The sequence below is a fragment of the Xiphophorus hellerii genome, chromosome 3, assembly GCF_003331165.1.
Source record: "Xiphophorus hellerii strain 12219 chromosome 3, Xiphophorus_hellerii-4.1, whole genome shotgun sequence".
In the NCBI taxonomy this organism is placed as follows: domain Eukaryota; kingdom Metazoa; phylum Chordata; class Actinopteri; order Cyprinodontiformes; family Poeciliidae; genus Xiphophorus; species Xiphophorus hellerii.
The window spans coordinates 13,401,092-13,421,101 of NC_045674.1; the positions used below are offsets into that span (position 1 = coordinate 13,401,092).

Here is a 20,010-nt window from a genome sequence, read left to right on the forward strand (position 1 = left end):
GACAGAGGGATTGCTCTTGTGAACACTTGTAGTTGTAAGCCATACCCCCTTTGGTTCCACAATCCCATCTGCATGCTCTGAGAGCACACACAGACTCTCCTGTGGGTGACGAAATGCGGCATTTTCATTTCTGAGAACCAGCATCATTTGCGTCTTCTTCTCCATCCACAGCAGCAGCCATCATGGCTTGGAAATCTTCATCTTCTTTTCAGGAGTAGATTTTTATCTTTTCAGAAAAGCAGATAAAAAACAACGGTTGACAGCAGAAGAAGTGTCACTAAATATTTGCAATTTGCAGCGCACCAACTCAGCTGTAAATAATTCAAATTAGTTAATAGACAATATAACAATTTATTATTTTATACAAATTAGAAACTTGTAACAATGATTTGAATATTTAATGTATAAGATTAATTTACTTTAGCTTTTTAAATGTGGTTTTTTTTTTTTATTAATTAACTTTAAATGCACAATCTCTTTGACCGTTTGACCAAATTAATTCAGTTTTTCATTCATTCATTATTGCACAGTTCATAGCTGTCAGTAGCTCACATGTACATAATGAACCGAACAGATTCATCTCCATCCACCTTGGATTTGGACGGAGGTGAAACATCCATGATTTGTGGCTGTTTGCAGGTCAAACAGGAAGACACCTGAGATTCAGAAGTGAAAAAGTGAGATTTCTGTGAAAATAGAACAAAATAAAAACTATCCAGGACTAAATGTTTCAAGATGGGTTTGTGTAGACCAGTTCATCCCGGTGGCTGAGAGTCATTAAGGGCTGCAGGAAGCTTGACTCCTCCGTTCAGACTGTTCTGTCTCTGAAGAGAAGGAGTGAAATCACAAAAAAAGTAAAGTTCCTTCTCCATGTTTCCTCCCTGGTTCTCTTACAATTGTTCATCAGACTCCTCGCTCTCCCTCTCCTCCTGCAGGGAGGACAGTGTGAGGACCGGGCTAGTATGTGACACGGGGGACATGGGAGGCGAAGGGGAGGATGAGGAGGAGGAGGTTGAAGGGGATGCAGCCTCCTGAGACACTCCTTCTGCTCCTCTTGCCTTGGTGGAGCTCCTGCTGCTGCTCCCCACACTGCTGGGAGGCGAGGGGACTGTTTCAGACCCAGGAGTTCCTCTAAGAGACGGAGACTTTCCCCAGGAATTATCCCTGGACTCCCTCCTCAGCAACTCGCTCTCTCTTCGGCTCCCCTCTCCCCACAGGTCTCTGTCCCGCGTGGGTGAGGAAGCGGCTGAGGACGAAGGAGGCTGGTGCTTCTTGGTTTTCCTGCTGGCGTCTCTGAAGCTTGCCAGAGGGGGACGAAGCCGCACGCCACTGCGAGTCGAGCCCTCTATGGCCTTCTGCAGCTGTAAGAAGAGAAAAATAAGAGTCTCAATCCCTATGAAGGAGAATCAGGACGCAACAGGCTCGTAAAAGTGAAAATATGTGATCAGAAAAGCGAGCATCTAAACTGATGATGGGTGAGAATTTTATGTATTTCAGAACTTGACTCAAAAAGTGAAAGTCATATGTCATATACAAGAGATTAGAAGTAAAAAAGGAAAAATAAAAACATGCACAATATGTATTTTGCCTAATAGATCCCCTTTAAACTAAATTACTCAAATAAACTACCTTTTTGATCATATTCTCACTCACATGATATGTACTTGTAAAGCATGAGGCACCACAGCTGCCCACCAATCACCAGAGCTCACTCCGATGCCACACTACCACGGATGGTGACAAAAAATGATGCGGATAAGCAAAATGGAGTGACTTTACCTCTTTGAGTGCCACGACTCCCACCAGCTTCCCGATGCTGGTGACGTAGGCATGACTGAGACCCAGCAGGGAGAACAAAGTGTGTGTCTGAGTAATGACAGGGAGGAGGACACGATCCAGGCACTGATAAATATGACAGTTTTCACCCTGCATGACTGAACTGCTACACAATTTGTTTACAGGTAAAACACATTATATGACAGCATTAAGTTCATTTAACGTTCTCCTGACAGAATTTTCAGTGAACAGCCTGTCTGAAGAAATGTCTTCCTTCGCTTTCCTCCACCTTCATAAAACCGTCAGGAAAAAAGAGGCATGCACTCACCTTGTCGTCTCTATCTTTGATACTTAATTTTCAGTTTTGTTAATAATTTTTCATATTTCTTGTAGATCTTGAAAAAGATTGACTCATTTTACAAGCTTCGTATTTTTAAATCACAAACCTTAAAGTTTCCAGCTCTGTGCAAATGTTTCTTTTGTATCATTTTGTAATATTGAAATGGTGTGACCAGTTGTTTTCCATGCAAATGTTCTTTGGTTTTAATTAAACCTTTGTCACTTTTTCAGTAATTTTATGCTAAAAAATTGTCCAATGTATTCATATTATTATTTTTCACATTTTGTAACCACAGGTTTCAGCCAGTTTTAGTGCAATTTTATCTGAAAGACCAACACAAAGCAGCACATATTTATAAAGTAGACAGAAAATGATTGATTCTCAATGTTTTTGTTGGTTTCTTTTTTTTTCTACAGCTAAATTAGTGAGCTTACAAGTTTATAATGTGACATAGGTTTATTTTCATAATCTCTGAGTTGATAAACCCAGTTTTCTCCAAAATAATACTTGCAAATCTTAAGTCTAAGTGTGGCTCATTACTTTGTATAAAATAGATCAAATTTACTCAGATTAGATGAAGAGCTTCTGTGAACATTAGTTTTCAACTCCTACCATATATTCTCAACATGATTTAGGTGTGAACTTTAACTAGGTCATCCTAACATGTGATTATGCTTTGACTAGACCATTCCCTGTAACCCTGACTAAATACACTGCCTGGCCAAAAAAAAAGTCGCCACCTGGATTTAACTAAGCAAATAGGTACAAGCCTCCTATTGGATAAGTACTGCATAGGCAATTATCTTTCAGCTGGCAACAAGTTATTTAACCCCAGCTGATGCAATGAGTAACTCATCATTTCTTAAACAACCATAGCAAAAGACACATCCTGTGGTCGTGGAAAAGATGTTAGTCTGTTAAAGAAGGGTCAAATCATTGGCATGCATCAAGCAGAGAAAACATTTAAGGAGATTGCAGAAACTACTAGAACTGGGTTAAGAACTGTCCAACGCATCATTAAAAACTGGAAGGATGGTGGGGAACCATCGTCTTCCAGGAAGAAATGTGGTCGGAAAAAAATCCTGAATGATCGTGATCGGCGATTACTTAAACGTTTGGTCAAATCAAATCGAAGAAAAACAACAGCAGAACTCAGGAGTATGTTTAATTGTGAACGCAAAAGCATTTCCACACGCACAATGCGAAGGGAACTCAAGGGGTTGGGATTGAACAGCTGTGTAGCCGTAAGAAAACCTCTAATCAGTAAGGCTAACCAGAAAAAAAGGCTTCAGTTTGCTAGGGAGCATAAAGATTGGACTCTGGAGGAATGGAAGAGGGTCATGTGGTCTGATGAGTCCAGATTTACCCTGTTCCAGAGTGATGGGCGCATCAGGGTAAGAAGAGAGGCAGGTGAAGTGATGCACCCATCATGCCTAGTGCCTACTGTACAAGCCTGTGGGGGCAGTGCTATGATCTGGGGTTGCTGCAGTTGGTCAGGTCTAGGTTCAGCAACATTGTGTGCCCAAAGAATGAGGTCAGCTGACTACCTGAATATACTGAATGACCAGGTTATTCCATCAATGGATTTTGTCTTCCCAAATGGAACGGGCATATTCCAAGATGACAATGCCAGGATTCATCGGGCTCACATTGTGAAAGAGTGGTTCAGGGAGCATGAGACATCTTTTTCACACATGGATTGGCCACCACAGAGTCCAGACCTTAACCCCATTGAGAATCTTTGGGATGTGCTGGAGAAGGCTTTGCGCAGTGGTCAGACTCTCCCATCATCAATACAAGATCTTGGTGAAAGATTAATGCAACACTGGATGGAAATAAATCTTGTGACACTGCAGAAGCTTATTGAAACAATGCCACAGCGAATGCGGGCTGTAATCAAAGCTAAAGGCGGTCCAACAAAATATTAGAGAGTGTGACCATTTTTTGGTGGTGACTTTTTTTGCCAGGCAGTGTATTTGAGATTATTGCCTTGCTGGAAAGGTGTAACTCTGCCGTAATATTTTGCAGTCTCTAACATGTTTTCTGCTATTACTTCGCTGCATTCGACTCTGATAAATTGCCATTCCCCTTGTGAAGAAAAACATTCCAACAGCCTGATGCTGCTACCACCATTTGTTCACCGTGGGGAAGTGGGTGTATTTTGCATGTAGGTCACAATGTTCAGTTCTGACCAGAGCTGCATCTTCCGCATGTTTGTTTTTTGACTGCATGGCATGCAGCAAACTGCTATTGGCTCTCATTCAAGATTTCTAAAAATCACTTATCCGTTTCCTTCCTTTGTATTATGTACGATTTTGTGTTATTATCATAAAATCTCAGTAATGTAGATTCCGTTATGTAGTTTGACAAAAAGGGGAAAAATTCTAGGGGTATGAATACTTATGTAAGGCACTTTGTACAAAGTCATGAAAAATGTACTTTAAGTTTGGTTCTTTAAATTTCCTTGAAATCTTCTATTACAATCTAAAAATATGTTTGATTTTTGCAGGTAGTAATGCGAATCGTATCCAGAGCAACTTATTTAACCTCAGAGCTCTGAACAGGTCCAATTCGCCATTGTCTTTAATGTCTTCTGATTCTTATTTGTGATTAAGAAATGTTTTATTTTTTAAGTTGTGTCAGATTTCTCTCAATTAAAGTTTCAATTGACAAAAAAAGGAGCTTTAAGGGTTTTTGTTGCCTAAATGAGTTTACTTTTGTGTCTTAACTGTTGGTATGAAAATGCACAGCTTTCCTTCATGCATGGAGTTTTTGCAGCTCTTGCCTTGTGCAACGACGTCCTTTCTACCAGCTGAAACGGGGAGGGATCTATACGTATCTCCTCCATATCGACTGGTTTGTCCAGTTCTTCTTCTTCCCAAGCTTTGATCTGAACCAGCCAATCACAAAGCAGAGAGACACACTCAGATTATTGATCAGGACACTGGTTTGTTGGTTCTTTACTAGCTGTGTGGCTGGTGAATCAGTGTTATACAGCACCTCCTCGGGGGACATGGTGTCAGTAAGTGGAGGAGGCACGTCTTCCTGAAAGAGAAAGGAGGAACAGATGATGGACTGGCCAGTGAGCAGTTTGAGCACATAATGAGATACCCCTGGTGGTTTCAAGGTTTCAGCTGATGCGAAGATGTCAGTCCTGTTTTACATGCTTCATGCTGTGCTCTTCTCACATTAGTGAGGCTGGCTCATGCTGCCAGGCTGGACTGATAACCCCGTCTTTTCTGCCGCTGCCAGCTTGACAGCAGATCACCGATGCCCTGCTGCTTGGAGCTGTTAACGTCAAAGTGATGTGTGTGTCCGCTGATCTCAAGGAACCTGAGTTTCAGTCTGGCCTGACGAGGACGACGAGGAGAAGAGTCTCTGAAGAGTCCTCCTGACAGACGACAGCTTGCGTTTGTCTGAGAACACGAGAGGGAGACACGTGTCAGAGAGGACAGACTGACGTGTGATGGACAAACTGGTGGAAATGCTGTTTTACCTGATCCTGTGTGGTTGGTGGCTGGCTCCTGGGGATTTGGGGCCGGGATGGGTCCGTTGCATCCTTCTTGCACAGGAGAGACAGCCTGAGGGTTGCAACATGATTAGTTTATGTTTGGTCAATTTAGGGTCCAAATCAGGTGACGTTTGACGTTCAACATTGTGTAATTCTCTAATTAGGCATTGTAAATGTATTTTTCACATTTTGTCCCCTCACAACCACAGACTTCAAAGTATTTCCTAAAGCATTACACTGCCTCGAAGTAGTCCAAAGTTGTGAAGTTGATGGAAAACAATGCATGGTTTGGCACGCATTTGCATTCAACCCCATTTCACTGATACCCCTAAATAAAATTACCATAAGAAGTCATCTAATTAATGTTAGATGCATGTTCATTGCATTTTTTGAAAAAAGTCATTCTTAGATAATGAGATTTTAGTCAGCTCAGTTCTACCTATTCAGAATAAGCTGTTTTTGAGCGTATTGTCCCTTTAAATCCAAATAAGCTGTTCCTGGCCACGCCCCCCAACTCAACGTTTACATTTTCACATGAAAATGGCTGAAAACACACACGCAATTATACAGTCAAACATCTTTAGAAAGCAGAAGCAGAGCCTTATGCACAACCAACAAGAATGCAACAAGTGTTTTCTGGATGGTAAGTTAACAGCAAAACACTTGTCTTTTCCAGCAGCCATTGTACAGAATGTAGAACATTAATGGTGCGTTCACACCAAACACTTTTAGAGCATCAGGCTGGTCTACATTCAAAGTCTATGTGGAGGTGCATTAAGGGCCATTGCGGCGCGTTTCTTGTGTCTTGCGTGGCGCGATTTGAACCGTTTGACGGGTCAAGAGAGTCCAACATATGCGACAAATAGGAAAACAACGACTAGAGCGATTTTGACGTGTTTGACACACCCTCAACACGCCCTCAACATGCCCAAACTGAAACCATACATAGACATGGCCCTTCACATAAATTGCCAGGTCTGACAAGAGAGCTTTTATCAGATAGGCAGCCAAGAGCACTTTAAAAGATTACAAGAATTTCTGGCTCCTTGTCTCAGAATATAAATAACTTAAGGTTTAAAAGTTTTGCACAAGCAATGTATTCCTTAGACCTTGTCACTGCTTTCTTCTCCCTCCTCATCTACAAAACTGAAGGACTCCCAGCTGAGTTTGGAGCCTTGCCCCGGTGAACTGGGACCTCTTTCAAAGACTCGTCTTTCTGGAGAGAGCCACCAGTCTAAGACAGCCTGAAGCTCCGTCCTCTCAATCGAGCCAAGGAGGATCATGGATTCTGCAGGAAAGCAAAACATTTTTTTAGAAAAGTATTGACTTTACTCTCATGGCTGTAAGAAGGAAGTTTCCTTGGCTGAGCATAAAGCCTGGAAATTGACTAAAGGTGAATCAAACTGAGCTTTATGGAAAGAACACAGATTATGGCTTGTCTAATACTTTAACACTAAAAGGAAAATCAGGAGCTTAACAGCCAATGCGCTGATGTGGGTCGCCTTACCTTTAGAGTCAACCAGCGGGATCGTTTTCAACGTTGTGCTTTCCAACAGGTGGTTTAATTCCCGAAAAGTGGATTGGGAGGACAAGAATTTCACTTTGCGCACCATGATATCCTCCACGAAGATGTTATACTTGCTGTGAAAAGAAAAGCAGCAACACCATAGTAAACAAAATGCTTCTTTCAAAGCCTGGCATCGCTGAAATAAAGGCCTTTAACTTCACCTGATGTGCCCGAGAGCCAGCTCAGGCAGGTAGGGCAGTTTCTTGACCTGGATGATGGAGTCGTACAGAGACGGCTGCAGACCCTGGGCCACCATGTTGGCCAGGATGACTGCCACCATCATAGGTAAGATATGGGAGATTTGACCAGTCAGCTCGAAGCAGATTACCGCCGTGGAAACCGTGTGAGTGACGGCGCCCGTCATGGCTGCAGCTCCTATCACAAATCAGACCAAACCATGATTAATCCAAAGAAACTTAACATGTGAAAACGCCATTTAGATTGTGAAGGAATTACACATCAGTAACATTTGTTCAAATCATTTAAAAACATTTATTCAGAGCTTCACATTTTTATCTCCAATTTTTAACAAGGTGCACCAGAGATAGTTAAACGGTGCAAACTTTGGAAGATTTTAGGAAAAAATACAGACAAAATGGAAATCTGCAACATTTTTTAGCAGTACAAATACAAGTAAATTCAGTGTCTTGAAAAAGTTTGTTCTCCTTATTTTTGCATCTTTGCACATTTTAAATAGTTCAGGTCATTGAATAAATTAATTTATTAAGATGAAAAACTATCCAAGCCAAACCTTCCTTTTTGTCAAGTGAAGAGTATTTGTGCAGCACATTTCAGCAATTTATTTGATGATCAAAAAGTTATATTTATTAGTCGAAGTGAAATCTGTTGAATGTCTTAATGGCAACCTTTAAGGTTTTTTTTAAATATTTTTTTAGACCCAGCTGAATTAATTTATTGTGAGGCTTTGTATTTATAGATAAAATGCTAAAAGGTTTCTAAACTGCTCATATCACTATAATATAAATATTATCCAAATAAAGTGCATACATTCCAGGTTATTTAAAGAAAACTGTAACTTTTGCCAAAACTACCATCAAACCTCTTGAGATCTGCAAATCTCAGTGCGTAAATGTGAGGAGTAAGAGGCTAACCAATCACAGCGTAGCCTCCTGGCAGGATGCGGTAAACTATCCCATCGAACAGTATCCCGTTCGGGAAAAGAGTGGCCATGATCTCCCCGACGAGGCGGCCGAAAGCAGCTCCTTGTGGAGAGAGATAAGGCACGCTGGTAAAGACAAACTGAACAGAAGCTCAGCGTCAGATACTGCACTCGAGTTACGAAATCCTCCTACCTAAAATGAAGACTGGCATGAAGGCGCCAGAGGGGATAGGCATCGTGGTGGAAACTGCTGACATCCAGAACTACAGGACAAAGGCAGGATCAAGGTAGGATAGAGCCCTGTCAGCCCCAGCAGGTTTACTGGTTTTAATTTATGCTGTTCCTTTGAATGCAACAACCCACACATGCTGTAAAGAGGAAGGAGAAGATACCTTCATGACAAAGAAGAGGAGAAGGATGAGGAAGACGCTGACATGAGGATGCAGCCAGGCGGCGGAGCGACCGAGGCCAGGGGCAGCAGCCGGGTCAGAGATTTTGGTCCAGGTGAAATTATCAAAAAGAGAGTTGATGCACTCTCTGGGCATCAGCTGTCAGAACGGAGATATGAAGACAGGAAAAATGGTCAGTGTTGATTATTCTATCACCAAAAAGTATTTTATTACTTTAAAGATGACCTATTATGTTTCCTTGAACAGGTTAGGATTGGTCTAGGGGTATACAAAACATGTTCATTACAGTTTTTGCACAAAATCATAATGGGAATTTACTGAGCTTCTTGAGCTGTTTTAAAGTCTCTTGTCACTTTAAATCCAAATAAGTTGCTGCTGGCCACGCCCCCAACTCAACATTTATGCTTGCCTGCAAAAAGACGCACGATTATACAACTGTACATGTTTAAAAAGCAGAAGTGGAGCCTCCTGCACAACCAACAAGAATGCAGCAAGTGGTTTCTAATTTGTAAGTCAACAGCAAAACACTTGTCTTTTCCAGCAGCCATTGTACCGTGCATACAGCAGTAAAACCAGCTGTATGCTATATCATTAAATGTGCTTGAGCTCCACTTGGGTTGGGCTCAGATGTGGTTGCTAGGTAGTGGGGCAGTGCCGGTCAATGATGAATCATCAAAGGGGAGTTTTTTGAAACGGCTCAGTTTCCAGATAAGAGTAAACATTAACTTACTGCTAAAAAGTGGCTATGTAGTTTTTTAAAACTACAGTAGAAATCCAAATGGAAGTAGAGAAACATGCTAAAAGTGAATTTTGCATCATAGCTCCCCTTTAAAGTCTTTCAAGTGGTTAAAACACTATGAAGCCTAGAGAATGTGATGGGGTTTCAGTGTCTGGCTGCCTTTTGAACACATTCCTTTGGAGTTGTTTCAAATATGGATGTCCTACCAGAAGGGTGGGAGAGAGGAAAAAAGAGTGGATGGAAGGATGGATGGATACCAACATTTTCAGCATTTCAATCTGTGTTTCTAATACGCACCTAATCAGCCCAACACTCCACCTTTGTGTCTCTGTTTTAGATGGAAACATAGTTAAAAGTTAGAATGAAAAAAGTGAGTTTGCATCTCACCTCTCCAGCCATGAACTGCCCAAACCCAGGAGGAAATGTGAAGGTGGCAATGATGAGCGTCACCGCCCCTGGGTAGATCAAACGACTGCAAGCGTACACAAACACAGACTCATTAGGAGGAACATTGTATTCTCAGATACCAACTGCACTGCGTGTCATTTAAATTAGCGTCTGTTTGTAACCAGCGCTGACTGCATGAGTCTCCTGGCGCTGCAGCTCACCGCTCCCTAATGGTAAAGCCTAATGTTCCCTGACTGCATAGTCTCAGAGGATAAGTGAATCTCCCCATTGAGTGAATAACTGGGTGTAAGGTTGTTAAGGCTTTGCTGCTCTCCTGGCCAGTTTTGTGAGGCTGATGAATTTAGAGAGCAGAGCTGAGACACATTACGAGGAAATGGATCTAAATGCACAAGTGGTTTCCATTTCAGGGAAATCGTTTCTGCAAGAATCACTGCAGTTTTAGAGCCGAGCGCCGCAGTCATTTGCAGCGACTGGGAGAGCAACATCTGTACACTATGTGTATGTGTATGTGTTGGGATCTTACTGTTTGGTTAGAAAGCGTGTGAGAGCGGTTGGTCTTCTCATGAAGAGAACCACCTGTCTGTTTAAGTAAACAAAGAACGCTCCCAAAAAGCCGCAGGAGATCCTGAAACATGAAGAAAACTTCGAGTTTAGTTCACCAAGAGTCCAAAGTCCATTTTGTAACAACACATTAAGGTTAAATACTCAAAAATATAGTGTTTGCAGCACACACACACACATATGTACAAGTATTAACAATATCCTCACCCTATGATTGCAAATGCTGGTAACTCCTGCAAGTCAAAGGGGAAATCCATCCTGAAGTTGGTTTTGAAAAGAGCTGTGATTGTGACTGAGAAAAGTGGAACAAAAATAATTACATAACAAAAAAGACAATGGAGATAATTATAGCAAGCAGCTACAGTACTTCTCTACTCGTTGCACACTATTTAGAGGACAATTTACACAATGAAGTTTGAAGTTTTGATTATAGGGCAGCAAGGAGGATTAAAAATAGATATGTGGTAAGGCAACAGCTTCCAAAATTCAGGACTAATATTCTAGTGAACATACAGCTCTGGAAAGAATTAAGAGCCCACTGCACTGAACTCCATTGAAAACCTCCTGGTTATTCCACCAAATGTTGATTTCTGAACTCTTCCTGAGTTAAAACATTAGTATTGTTGTTTCTAAATGAGTATGAACTTGTTTTATTGAGGTCTGAAAGCACTGGATCTTTTTTGTTAGTTTGACCATTTCTCATTTTCTGCAAATAAAAACTAAATTTTTGCTTGGAATTTCAGAGACATGTTGTCAGTAGTTCATAGAATAAAATAATAATGTTCATTTTACTCAAACATATACATATAAAAAGTAAAATCAGAGAACTGATCATTTTAAGTGGTCTCTTAATATTTTTCCAGAGCTATAGATATAAAGTTTGTTGCCTAATAGCTGAAGAGAAAATGGTACCTGAGGGTCAATAAGTCTCCAAAACAACCTTAGGGATTTTGAATGCAGCTTCTACTAAGGGTGCCAATAATAATGCAAGGCGATGTTTTGTCTGTGTAATGTTTTAGAAAAAATACCCAAACATGTCTAAGTTTATGAACAAGACTAGCTTTAATGATCAAATGGCATTGCATGAGGTTCAAATATGTGCATCTTTGTAAAAGCAAAAAATGGACTTAAAGTTTGTGAAATGTTAAGAGTGCTTAACTTTTCCTAAATGTTGGCATTTTGTTTCTTAGAGAAACAAACAGCATGATTTAAATACTGGATGGTGCTGCTGAAGTGCTTTTATAGTATGAGTGATGACTTCAAAAGTTTAAGCTTTATCTAAAGAAGCAAATTCTACTTAGCTGCCATGCTCAACATTTTTTGTGTGTGTGTGAAATGCAACCTCAGCGGTCTTTCCACAGCAGATTGCCTGTTCGTGTGGAGTTAACTTCTCACCAGCATCCTTGTTCCAAACAGAAAGCACCCTGAATATGAAGGCACTGAATGTGGCAGCAAAGTATCCCCGCCAGTAATTCCTCACAGCAAAGTAGGTAGACGTGACCTCAATACTGAACAGCACTCCTGGTGAGGGAGGAGAGAAGAAGGGAGGAAAGACATAAGGAGGAGGGATTACAGAGAGGAAGAAAATGAGGATGGATGGAGAGGTAATTGGGAGAGGGGAAAGAGAAGGTGAGAAAAGACAGAGATTAGTTTAAAATAGCAAAATGAGTCCAGAAACTAGTAATTATACTCAACAAGAGAACAGTGGGGAGTTAACAAACACACGCCTACAAGTAATTACACTGAGTAGCACACAAACACAAAAGAAAAATAAAATGAGACAAGAAACACAGTGAATTAGCCAAAAACAACTGAACATAATACAGGGATGAAAATATATTTAAAGACCAGAGTATGCCAGGTTTTGAATTTTTTATGCCCTAGAAAGTGTCCAGAAGTTTCATACATTTTAGATAAACAGACTTTTATCTGCCATCCACCATCAGGGAGGCATGTAATCAGTCCCAAATTCATTCTGCAGCCTAACGCTGAGCTTAAATATGCAGCTACAGTCACATCCAACAACCTTCAAGAAGTACGAGGCAGAGCTCTGCAGAAGACTTTTGCAAATTGAATAACAGGCGACATTTATTTATGCTTGAGCAAACTATTAAAAACTGAGGATTTCTGCTAAAGGTTTTGTGTTTTACTAATTTAGTAATTCTTTTGTAATTGTGCATTTCAAGAAAGCTTAAGAGTCCAAATTACCCAAGTTAGAAAACCACAAAGTTTCAGTAAATTTTACAATAAAATAACTGGAAAAAAATTCCATTTAACACTCGTGATTATAGATAAAAACTGATTGGATCTAACTATTGGAATTTTGCCAATTGTGCAGTTATGTGAGGAAATTAACGCACCTGATTAAATATTTAATTATTTAAAAATGTTCAAGTATTATAACATTTCAGAGGCTAGTGAGATCATTACCAGATTCAAAAGCCGCTGAAATCAGGTTTCCGAAAGCCTGATGCGGCTCTTTAGAGCTCAAACTTTTATTTTCTCTCACTTCAGCAACCAAACTAAATGTCTGAGGTTTAAACTGGACAAATATTCCTCAAAATGACAATGACATGCACCAAGCAAGATGCATCTGTGTGATTTTGTTTATTTTAATTTAAATAGATGTAGGTGTCTTATTTTAAATAATATTTTCTTACATTTATATGTGTATATTTCTATTTCTATTTATATATAAAAGTAAACTTTCTCCCCTGTGTTGGATTTATTGCCAAGACTCAATGTTTCAGCAACACACCGACCAAACACAGATATTCTTACTGTTTCTGGTAACTACATAAGAAGACATATTTTAAAACAAAAATATACTTAATGAATCTCTAAACAATTACATTAACTTCCTTTAAACTGCATAAATATATATATTTTTATTTTAGCATACGAGCTTTGGGTTCAGAATCTAAAGGAGTTTTTGTTGTTTTTATATCTATTCTTATTGACATGTTTCAGGTGTAGCTGAAGATACGCAGCACAACGAAACAAGATTGGCGAGACGGTTCAGAATGAGCGACAGAGTGAAGTTTGTACAGTACCTCCTAGTGGAGTGCCGAAACAGCATCCCACCCCGACGGCACAGCCGACAGTCAGTATATCTGTGTAACCATATGGGTTCTACTGACACAGAAAACAGAGGGAGAGGAGGGACGTAAAGAGGTGAGACAGGGATGAAAGCCCAGAGACGATACGGGGAGAAAATTAGGATGACAGTTGGAAGTAAGAAAGGACAGTAAGTTGGAGGGAAAAAGGAATAAAAGATCAAGGTGGAGAGAACAGGATGGAGAACCACAGGGGGGGTGGGAGGAGAACAATGACAGTGAGGGAGCAAAAAGGAAGAAAGTCAATAAATAATGCTCACTAGAGTGTGATAAAAACTGACAGGGAGAGGAAACAAAGCAGCAACAGAAGATATAAGGAAAAGGATGAGCAGCGTTTAGAAAAACTGCGTCAAATGACCACATCGCCTTCAGATTTGGATCCATGCAACAAACAGCCGACTTGAAACACTTCAAATCATCGTTGGATCAACATTGGATTAAACAAAAACTCATATTTTTATTGTTTAGGCATGAAAAGCAGTCAGGAGAAAAACTACACACACTGTTGCTGCTTCCTTAAGATAGTAAGTATCAGACAGGTGGAGCTAAACGATCACCAGCAGCTGCGAGCTTCTTATCAGAGCAGAAGTTTTGGCAGTTTGCTAGTCTGCAGGGTTCAGCTGGGTGTTTACACAATGCCAGGACAGGAAGATATCAACAATGACTTAATGAAGCAAGTGTTACTGCCTGAGTGTCTGGGAGTGTCTACTAGACATTTATCATTCGACAGTCAGAAAGGCTCAGAAACCGAAAGCTCTGGCCCTACATGCTTCATTTAGGATCTTAAATATAAAACGCTTCCTGGTAAGGATTAAAACAAATACTGAAAGATAAGAATCATTTAGGAAAGTAAAGTTTTTTTTTTCTCTAACATGAAAAAATTATTGCTGTTACAAGCTGAGATTTTTCCATGAAAGTTTTGTTGGCCAAAGAAATATATTTTCTCTTATTAATTACTTATTATTACAGTTATTAGTAATAATCTCATAAAATTCCCTTATTAATCATTTTTTGCCTACAGCAAAACCAGACAAAATCATATTATTGCTCGTATTCTCAAAAGTTGCTTAGCCCCAAAAGGCCTGCAGTGACAGTTCTAGTAGTGCCTGAAGAAATGTAAACAAAGACAGCTATTGTGCTTGCTATCAGGAGGTCACCATTGTATGTGATAGTGCATAGTTGAGGAATTAATACACCTGGCTATTGATCGTAGTTTGGGTTTAAGTTGGCAGCTGTTTGTAAACACGAGTTTACAAATTATGAATGGGGTGGGATGCATTTAGAGTGATTTATTTACATGTTAGAATAGAAAACCAGTCATATACTTCTAAAAATGTTGCAATCCAATGTTCAGAGGTATTAAGAGGCTAAACTTTTTATTTGTTCTGTGCCATTTTACAGAGGAAGACAGAGGTCAAATATCTTATCTGAGCTTCAGATGTTTCTTCAGGAGAGCAAAGCTGTCCACAGACTTGTTTCTGATTGGTTGGTGAGACTTGCCTCCTATAGGAGCAGCAAAACAGGTGGCCACTCCCACCGCACACGCACACACCAGCAGGTCCTTGTTATGGATGCCACTCTGGGGTTAGGCGTAACACAAGCAAGCAGGGGCGAGCCAGAACCAGGAGAGTGGGGGAAGAGGGAGACGGGGACACGGGAGATCACTGTTAATACACATGCCAGACATCATGGTCACACTATTAATACAGACACAAACACAGGCGAAGTGTGAGAGACAATCAAAACAAAGGCAAACTGGAAGGGGAAAGCAGGAGCTGGGCAGGACAAACACACACAAACACGGAAAATCAATTACAGGTTTCCCATTTTAAGCTAGCTGGTCAATCTGAAGGAAACTCAAAGCAGCAACAGAGAGCCGTAACAATCTCTTAAGATTGATGTCTCTTGAAATAAACGTTGGTTTAAAAAAGCAGTTATTCCTGTTCCATTATTTCTAGAAAATTTTATGACTTCAAATTCAAATCTTTACACAGATTTAATTAGTATTTGGTAGCATTGCCTTTAAACTGTATGACCTGCATCAAACATTTCGGGTTTCCTTCCGCAAAAGCTTCTCACAATAACTTGCTGGAAATTTTCCCCCATTCTTCTTGACATAACTGGTGGAACTGAGTCAGAATTATGGTCAACTTTCTATGGGAACAAGTTCACAACTTTGGTCACTTGAAAACATTGTCTTTGTTGAATTTAAGTAGTTAGTCTGATGCTTAGGCTAATATGTTGGGATATTGCTGTAATATCTCTGCATATGTTGTTTCCTTGTGATGACATCTATTTTGTGAAGTGCACCAGTTCTTCCTGCAGCAAAAAACTCAAACAACATGATGCTCCTACCCATGTAATTCACATTGGGATGTTGTCCCCAGGCTTGCAAGCTACCCTCTCTTTTCCCCTAATTTAAAGATGATCATTAGGACTAATCTTTCAGGTTAATGTCATCAGGCCACAGGAGAAAGTTAGTGTCTTTGTACCAATTGCTTCATCCTTACTGAACCCATACGTGTAACTATATACTTGTTGCATATACAAACTGTTTTTTACAGATTCAAAGACAGACTTTTCAGTGGGAACCCTGTAACTTTAATGATGATAATACCACAAACAATACAGAAAATTACAGAACCTAGCAAAAGCATTGAAAACTCTTTGCACATTTTGTCACATTAAACTTAAGATTAAACTTTATAGTATTTTATTAGCATTTTTGGTGGTAAATCAACACAAAGCAGCACATAAATGTGAAGAGGAAAGAATATGAAGTGTGCACCATCGTGTTTAGGAATGGTTGGCTCAAGGTGATGGATGTCGGTAGTTTCCACTCGTAGCTTCTTGTGTATTGGCCAAAAAGTTGAACATAGGCAACCAAACATTGCTACACTTTTCAAATAAAAAAAAAAATTCTCGTATTCTTTCTGCTTCACAGATATACACTACTTTATTCTGTTACATGAAATCCAAATAAACCAAAATACAGTCTGTGGTGATAACCTGACAAAATAGAATAAAGTTCAAGAAGTATGAATGCTTTAGCAAAGCACCGTACAAACCCAGCATTCCTCATCTAATTTGGTATTTTGATTGCTTTTCCACAAACTTGCTGATCAAAGTGCAGTTTCTTGGTCAGGGCTTCAGCTTACCTCATACACTCCAGAGAAGATGGACATGAATCGGCTCAGCACCGCGGCACAGATACTGGCTATGTGGACAAACGGACCCTGGAGGTGAAGAGAGTACATTAGAGTTACTGGACGGATTTTCACACAGACCAGTTTCAGTGATACAAAAGGATCCAGACTGGGACGTGTATCAGAACAGATAAATCAGTGAGTAATTGCTGAATGTGGCAGCTGTCCCGCTACTGTAATGGAGAAAATGAATGTACTCCGTTGAATAATTTGCCTCGGTCCCGTGAGGCGAGGGAGTGAGGGGAAACATGACAGAAGCTGATTTATTACTCACAGGCTGGAATGAAAGAGCAGATAGAGCGGTAGAGAAAGACATGACTACAGGATGATCTATAATAGATGTGTGGTGACAGAGCAATCTTGAAGGTAAAGAGGTTAAAAAGAGGGTCTGTTAACCTCTTTGCCCACTGGCATCCCGCTGCCGAGAGCAGCAGTCAGGCCGATGACTTTAGCTATGAAGGCTTTGAGGGTCAGGTACTCTTTCAGGACTACGCCTCTCAGGATGGTTTTGAGCTCTGGGATGCCAGAACCTGTCAACAAAACAAAGAAAACGCCAAACGGTGAACAAGCTATTGCAGCTACGTCAGTAAAAGTGAAGTTACCTTTTGCTAACTTCAAACGATGAAACAAACGGAGACAGAGAAGAGAGACAATGAGAGCTAACCGATGGCCTGAGGGGAAACCAGATGACAGAAGAGCGAGGCAAAAACGATGAGGATTATGGGATATGTAACCCAGGCAAGGTACTGCAGCGGCACATTGCCCTTAAGTTCTCCATGTATCCATTTGTAGGCTTTAACACAAAAGAAAAGCAACAACTGCATATGAGAATAAACATGGTAAATATCTGCTGCAGCACAATGAAACCACTGTGAAAATGCAGATTTAATAATAATAATCATCAGAGTAAATGCGACCAGGGTACCTTGTAGACTCTTGGCACTGGCGTAGTCCATGCTCCAGCTGACCAGAGCCATAGTCAGACCCAGAAGGATCAAAAATATCCAGTCCTCCCCCATCTTCGTCACAATATACCGCCTCACTCGAGCCAAACAGTCTGGGTCAGAGAGATAAAATTATTGAGTCACATTCAAATCTACTGCAAGCATAAATTGATTAAATTACAATTTTGGTAATTGGATCAAAAAGGGACACCAAGATAATTTTAACATGGAACCTAAAATGATTTGAGTTGTTTGCAAGTTTAGGAAATCTTAAAGAAAGCATACAATACAAAATAAAGATTAAAAAAACTTAATATTAAGGCGTCAATTTTAATTTTGTTAAACCCAAAACATGACCTTAGGTTCACATCATCTGGTCAACTGTAGTTTAAAAAAACTGAGGCACTCCAAATGAAAATCTGACTTGTTCTCCATATCGTTAGCTCCATCTATCTTCTCACCATCTCTGACCAGCTTCTGTCTTTTCTTAAAAAGAGTATCAACACAGCATGATGCTGCCACCACCATGTTTCACCCTGGAGACAGTGTGTTCATGAGGATGTGCAGTCATAATTTTCCAGGACGTGTACAGAACATCCTTCCTGCCAGGAACCATCAACATCTACAACAACTCTTTGAAGAACCTTGGGTAATATGAGTAACAATTATATTTAATTTCGCTTTGGGTTTAGTACAGTATTTATTTTATTTGAACTGAAATGAATTCAAATGCACATTTTAATTTACCAATTCAAACTGTACATTGAGTGATGTATAGCTGTGCATTTTGTTTTCCATCCTACTGACGGTATCAGCTCCTCGCAGTCATCCTGATCTCAGTGGCTTAAAATTTTACCTTAAGTCCTGCTGGTATTAAAGTTCTGTATCACATTTTATGAGCTTATCGTGTGGCATGTAAAATCATAATGTGCAAAGCATTCAGAAACCGATGCTGTACAATAATCTCTCTGTCACGGCAGAGCTGTGCCGTTAAAGAATTTTGCTTTCACTAAAGACAGACGCAAAATTGCAAAATGGAAGTGACGATAACGAGGCTGCAGGTTTGGAAAAGCCGCCGGTGTTGCTCACCCTGGCATTTGGAGTACGGCTGAGGCTTCTTGGTGGAGGAGTTGTGGCTTTGATGTGATTCCAAAATGGCAGGGTTCTGATGGAGGTGATGCCGCCGGCCGAGGCCTCTGCGGCCCGTGGCCGAGGTGTTTTCCCCGGCTTGTCTTCTCCATTGTCTCTCTGTCAGCAGGCGGGCGGCCTCCCGTCGGGCGAAGTTTCCAAGCTGCTCCCTGTACTCCCCGTACAGCTGTAACGCAGGGGCAACACCGAGGGTCACTGAGAAACAGAAAGCACTGCCAACAAAACCTTCTGTTTGCAGAAAACAGGACGCAGTAAAAAGTTGGGTGAAATCCACAAGCCCGGGGAAATGGTTTTGGAGAGGAATAAAAGAAAATCTACTAGTGTGAATCCTGGGATTACAAGAAAGAGATGTGAATTTGTGCCTTGTGTGTAAAGGGATACACATCAGCCTGAATACCTTGACAGACAAAAATAGACAAATATGGCATCGAGAGTGGAAAAACCCCTCCCTGAGTGGAGGAAGAGGCTGAACAAGAGCCCGAGGAGGAGATCCTGGAGGAGAAAACACATGCCACATCTTCTTCTTCCGACTGCGCGCCTGCTTTACGCCTACAACCACAGGGCCTGGCACACACGCCGGGGCCAGAAAACACGACACCTTGCGATCGGTTTGCAGAGCACTCGTTAAAATCGCAGGAGCCGTAAAACGCTGCAGAGGCTCTGAGCTGCAACCAAACCCTGCAGATCACATGCGTCCCACCACTCAAGCTAAAAAATCATAAGGAGGGCTGGCTGCCACGCATTTCTGTCTCATGTTCACACAGGAAAGGAGAGCTGGCACATCCAAGCACGAGGCCCTGCACTCTCAGCTTCCAAGCACATCATTTCCCAATGAAGTCACAATATGAAGGACAATCTGCGAGCTCATCTGCTGGGAGACGTTTCAGCCTGACGGGGACAAGTTGCTGTTTTTTTTAAAATTATTTTTATTTTTAGGAAAGATTTTTTTTCAGATTTTCTTCCTTTAACAAACAGCCCCGATGTGATAACTGACTCACTACAACCACATGACAAAGTGACTAATATAGAAGTTTATAATTAATACATGAATGCACCACATAGCAGGTGGCCATGCAGTTACTGCCGCAGGCTTTTGAAGCCTCTAAATCGTCTAGTGAGTTATTTTAAATCTCGTTAAACACCACAAATCACAAAGTGTAATT

The 20,010-nt window shown here is 40.7% G+C and overlaps 1 protein-coding gene across 4 annotated transcripts in view; it reads right to left on the reverse strand.

Moving 5' to 3' along the window:
- Nucleotides 1-331: 331 nt before the first annotated feature.
- The window catches only part of clcn1b (chloride channel, voltage-sensitive 1b), a 35,712-nt gene continuing 16,033 nt past the window's right edge, over nucleotides 332-20,010 (reverse strand). For 2 of the 4 annotated variants that reach the window (XM_032555887.1, XM_032555902.1), the window contains exons 2-23: nucleotides 18,788-19,013; nucleotides 17,680-17,811; nucleotides 17,419-17,547; nucleotides 17,151-17,284; nucleotides 16,707-16,784; nucleotides 13,486-13,564; nucleotides 11,828-11,953; nucleotides 10,640-10,724; nucleotides 10,395-10,496; nucleotides 9,851-9,935; nucleotides 8,707-8,862; nucleotides 8,508-8,577; nucleotides 8,307-8,417; nucleotides 7,356-7,569; nucleotides 7,135-7,268; nucleotides 6,737-6,915; nucleotides 5,613-5,697; nucleotides 5,450-5,532; nucleotides 5,117-5,161; nucleotides 4,902-5,006; nucleotides 1,780-1,866; nucleotides 332-1,361 (exon numbers count right to left, since the gene is read on the reverse strand). In XM_032555887.1, coding sequence (XP_032411778.1) covers nucleotides 891-1,361; nucleotides 1,780-1,866; nucleotides 4,902-5,006; nucleotides 5,117-5,161; nucleotides 5,450-5,532; nucleotides 5,613-5,697; nucleotides 6,737-6,915; nucleotides 7,135-7,268; nucleotides 7,356-7,569; nucleotides 8,307-8,417; nucleotides 8,508-8,577; nucleotides 8,707-8,862; nucleotides 9,851-9,935; nucleotides 10,395-10,496; nucleotides 10,640-10,724; nucleotides 11,828-11,953; nucleotides 13,486-13,564; nucleotides 16,707-16,784; nucleotides 17,151-17,284; nucleotides 17,419-17,547; nucleotides 17,680-17,811; nucleotides 18,788-19,013 — 2,916 coding nt within the window. In that variant the 3' untranslated portion in view covers nucleotides 332-890. Of the gene's footprint in view, nucleotides 1,362-1,779; nucleotides 1,867-4,901; nucleotides 5,007-5,116; nucleotides 5,162-5,449; nucleotides 5,533-5,612; nucleotides 5,698-6,736; nucleotides 6,916-7,134; nucleotides 7,269-7,355; nucleotides 7,570-8,306; nucleotides 8,418-8,507; nucleotides 8,578-8,706; nucleotides 8,863-9,850; nucleotides 9,936-10,394; nucleotides 10,497-10,639; nucleotides 10,725-11,827; nucleotides 11,954-13,485; nucleotides 13,565-15,048; nucleotides 15,128-16,706; nucleotides 16,785-17,150; nucleotides 17,285-17,418; nucleotides 17,548-17,679; nucleotides 17,812-18,787; nucleotides 19,014-20,010 lie in introns of all 4 variants that reach the window. The other 2 variants (XM_032555895.1, XM_032555910.1) reach the window with 2 other exon arrangements.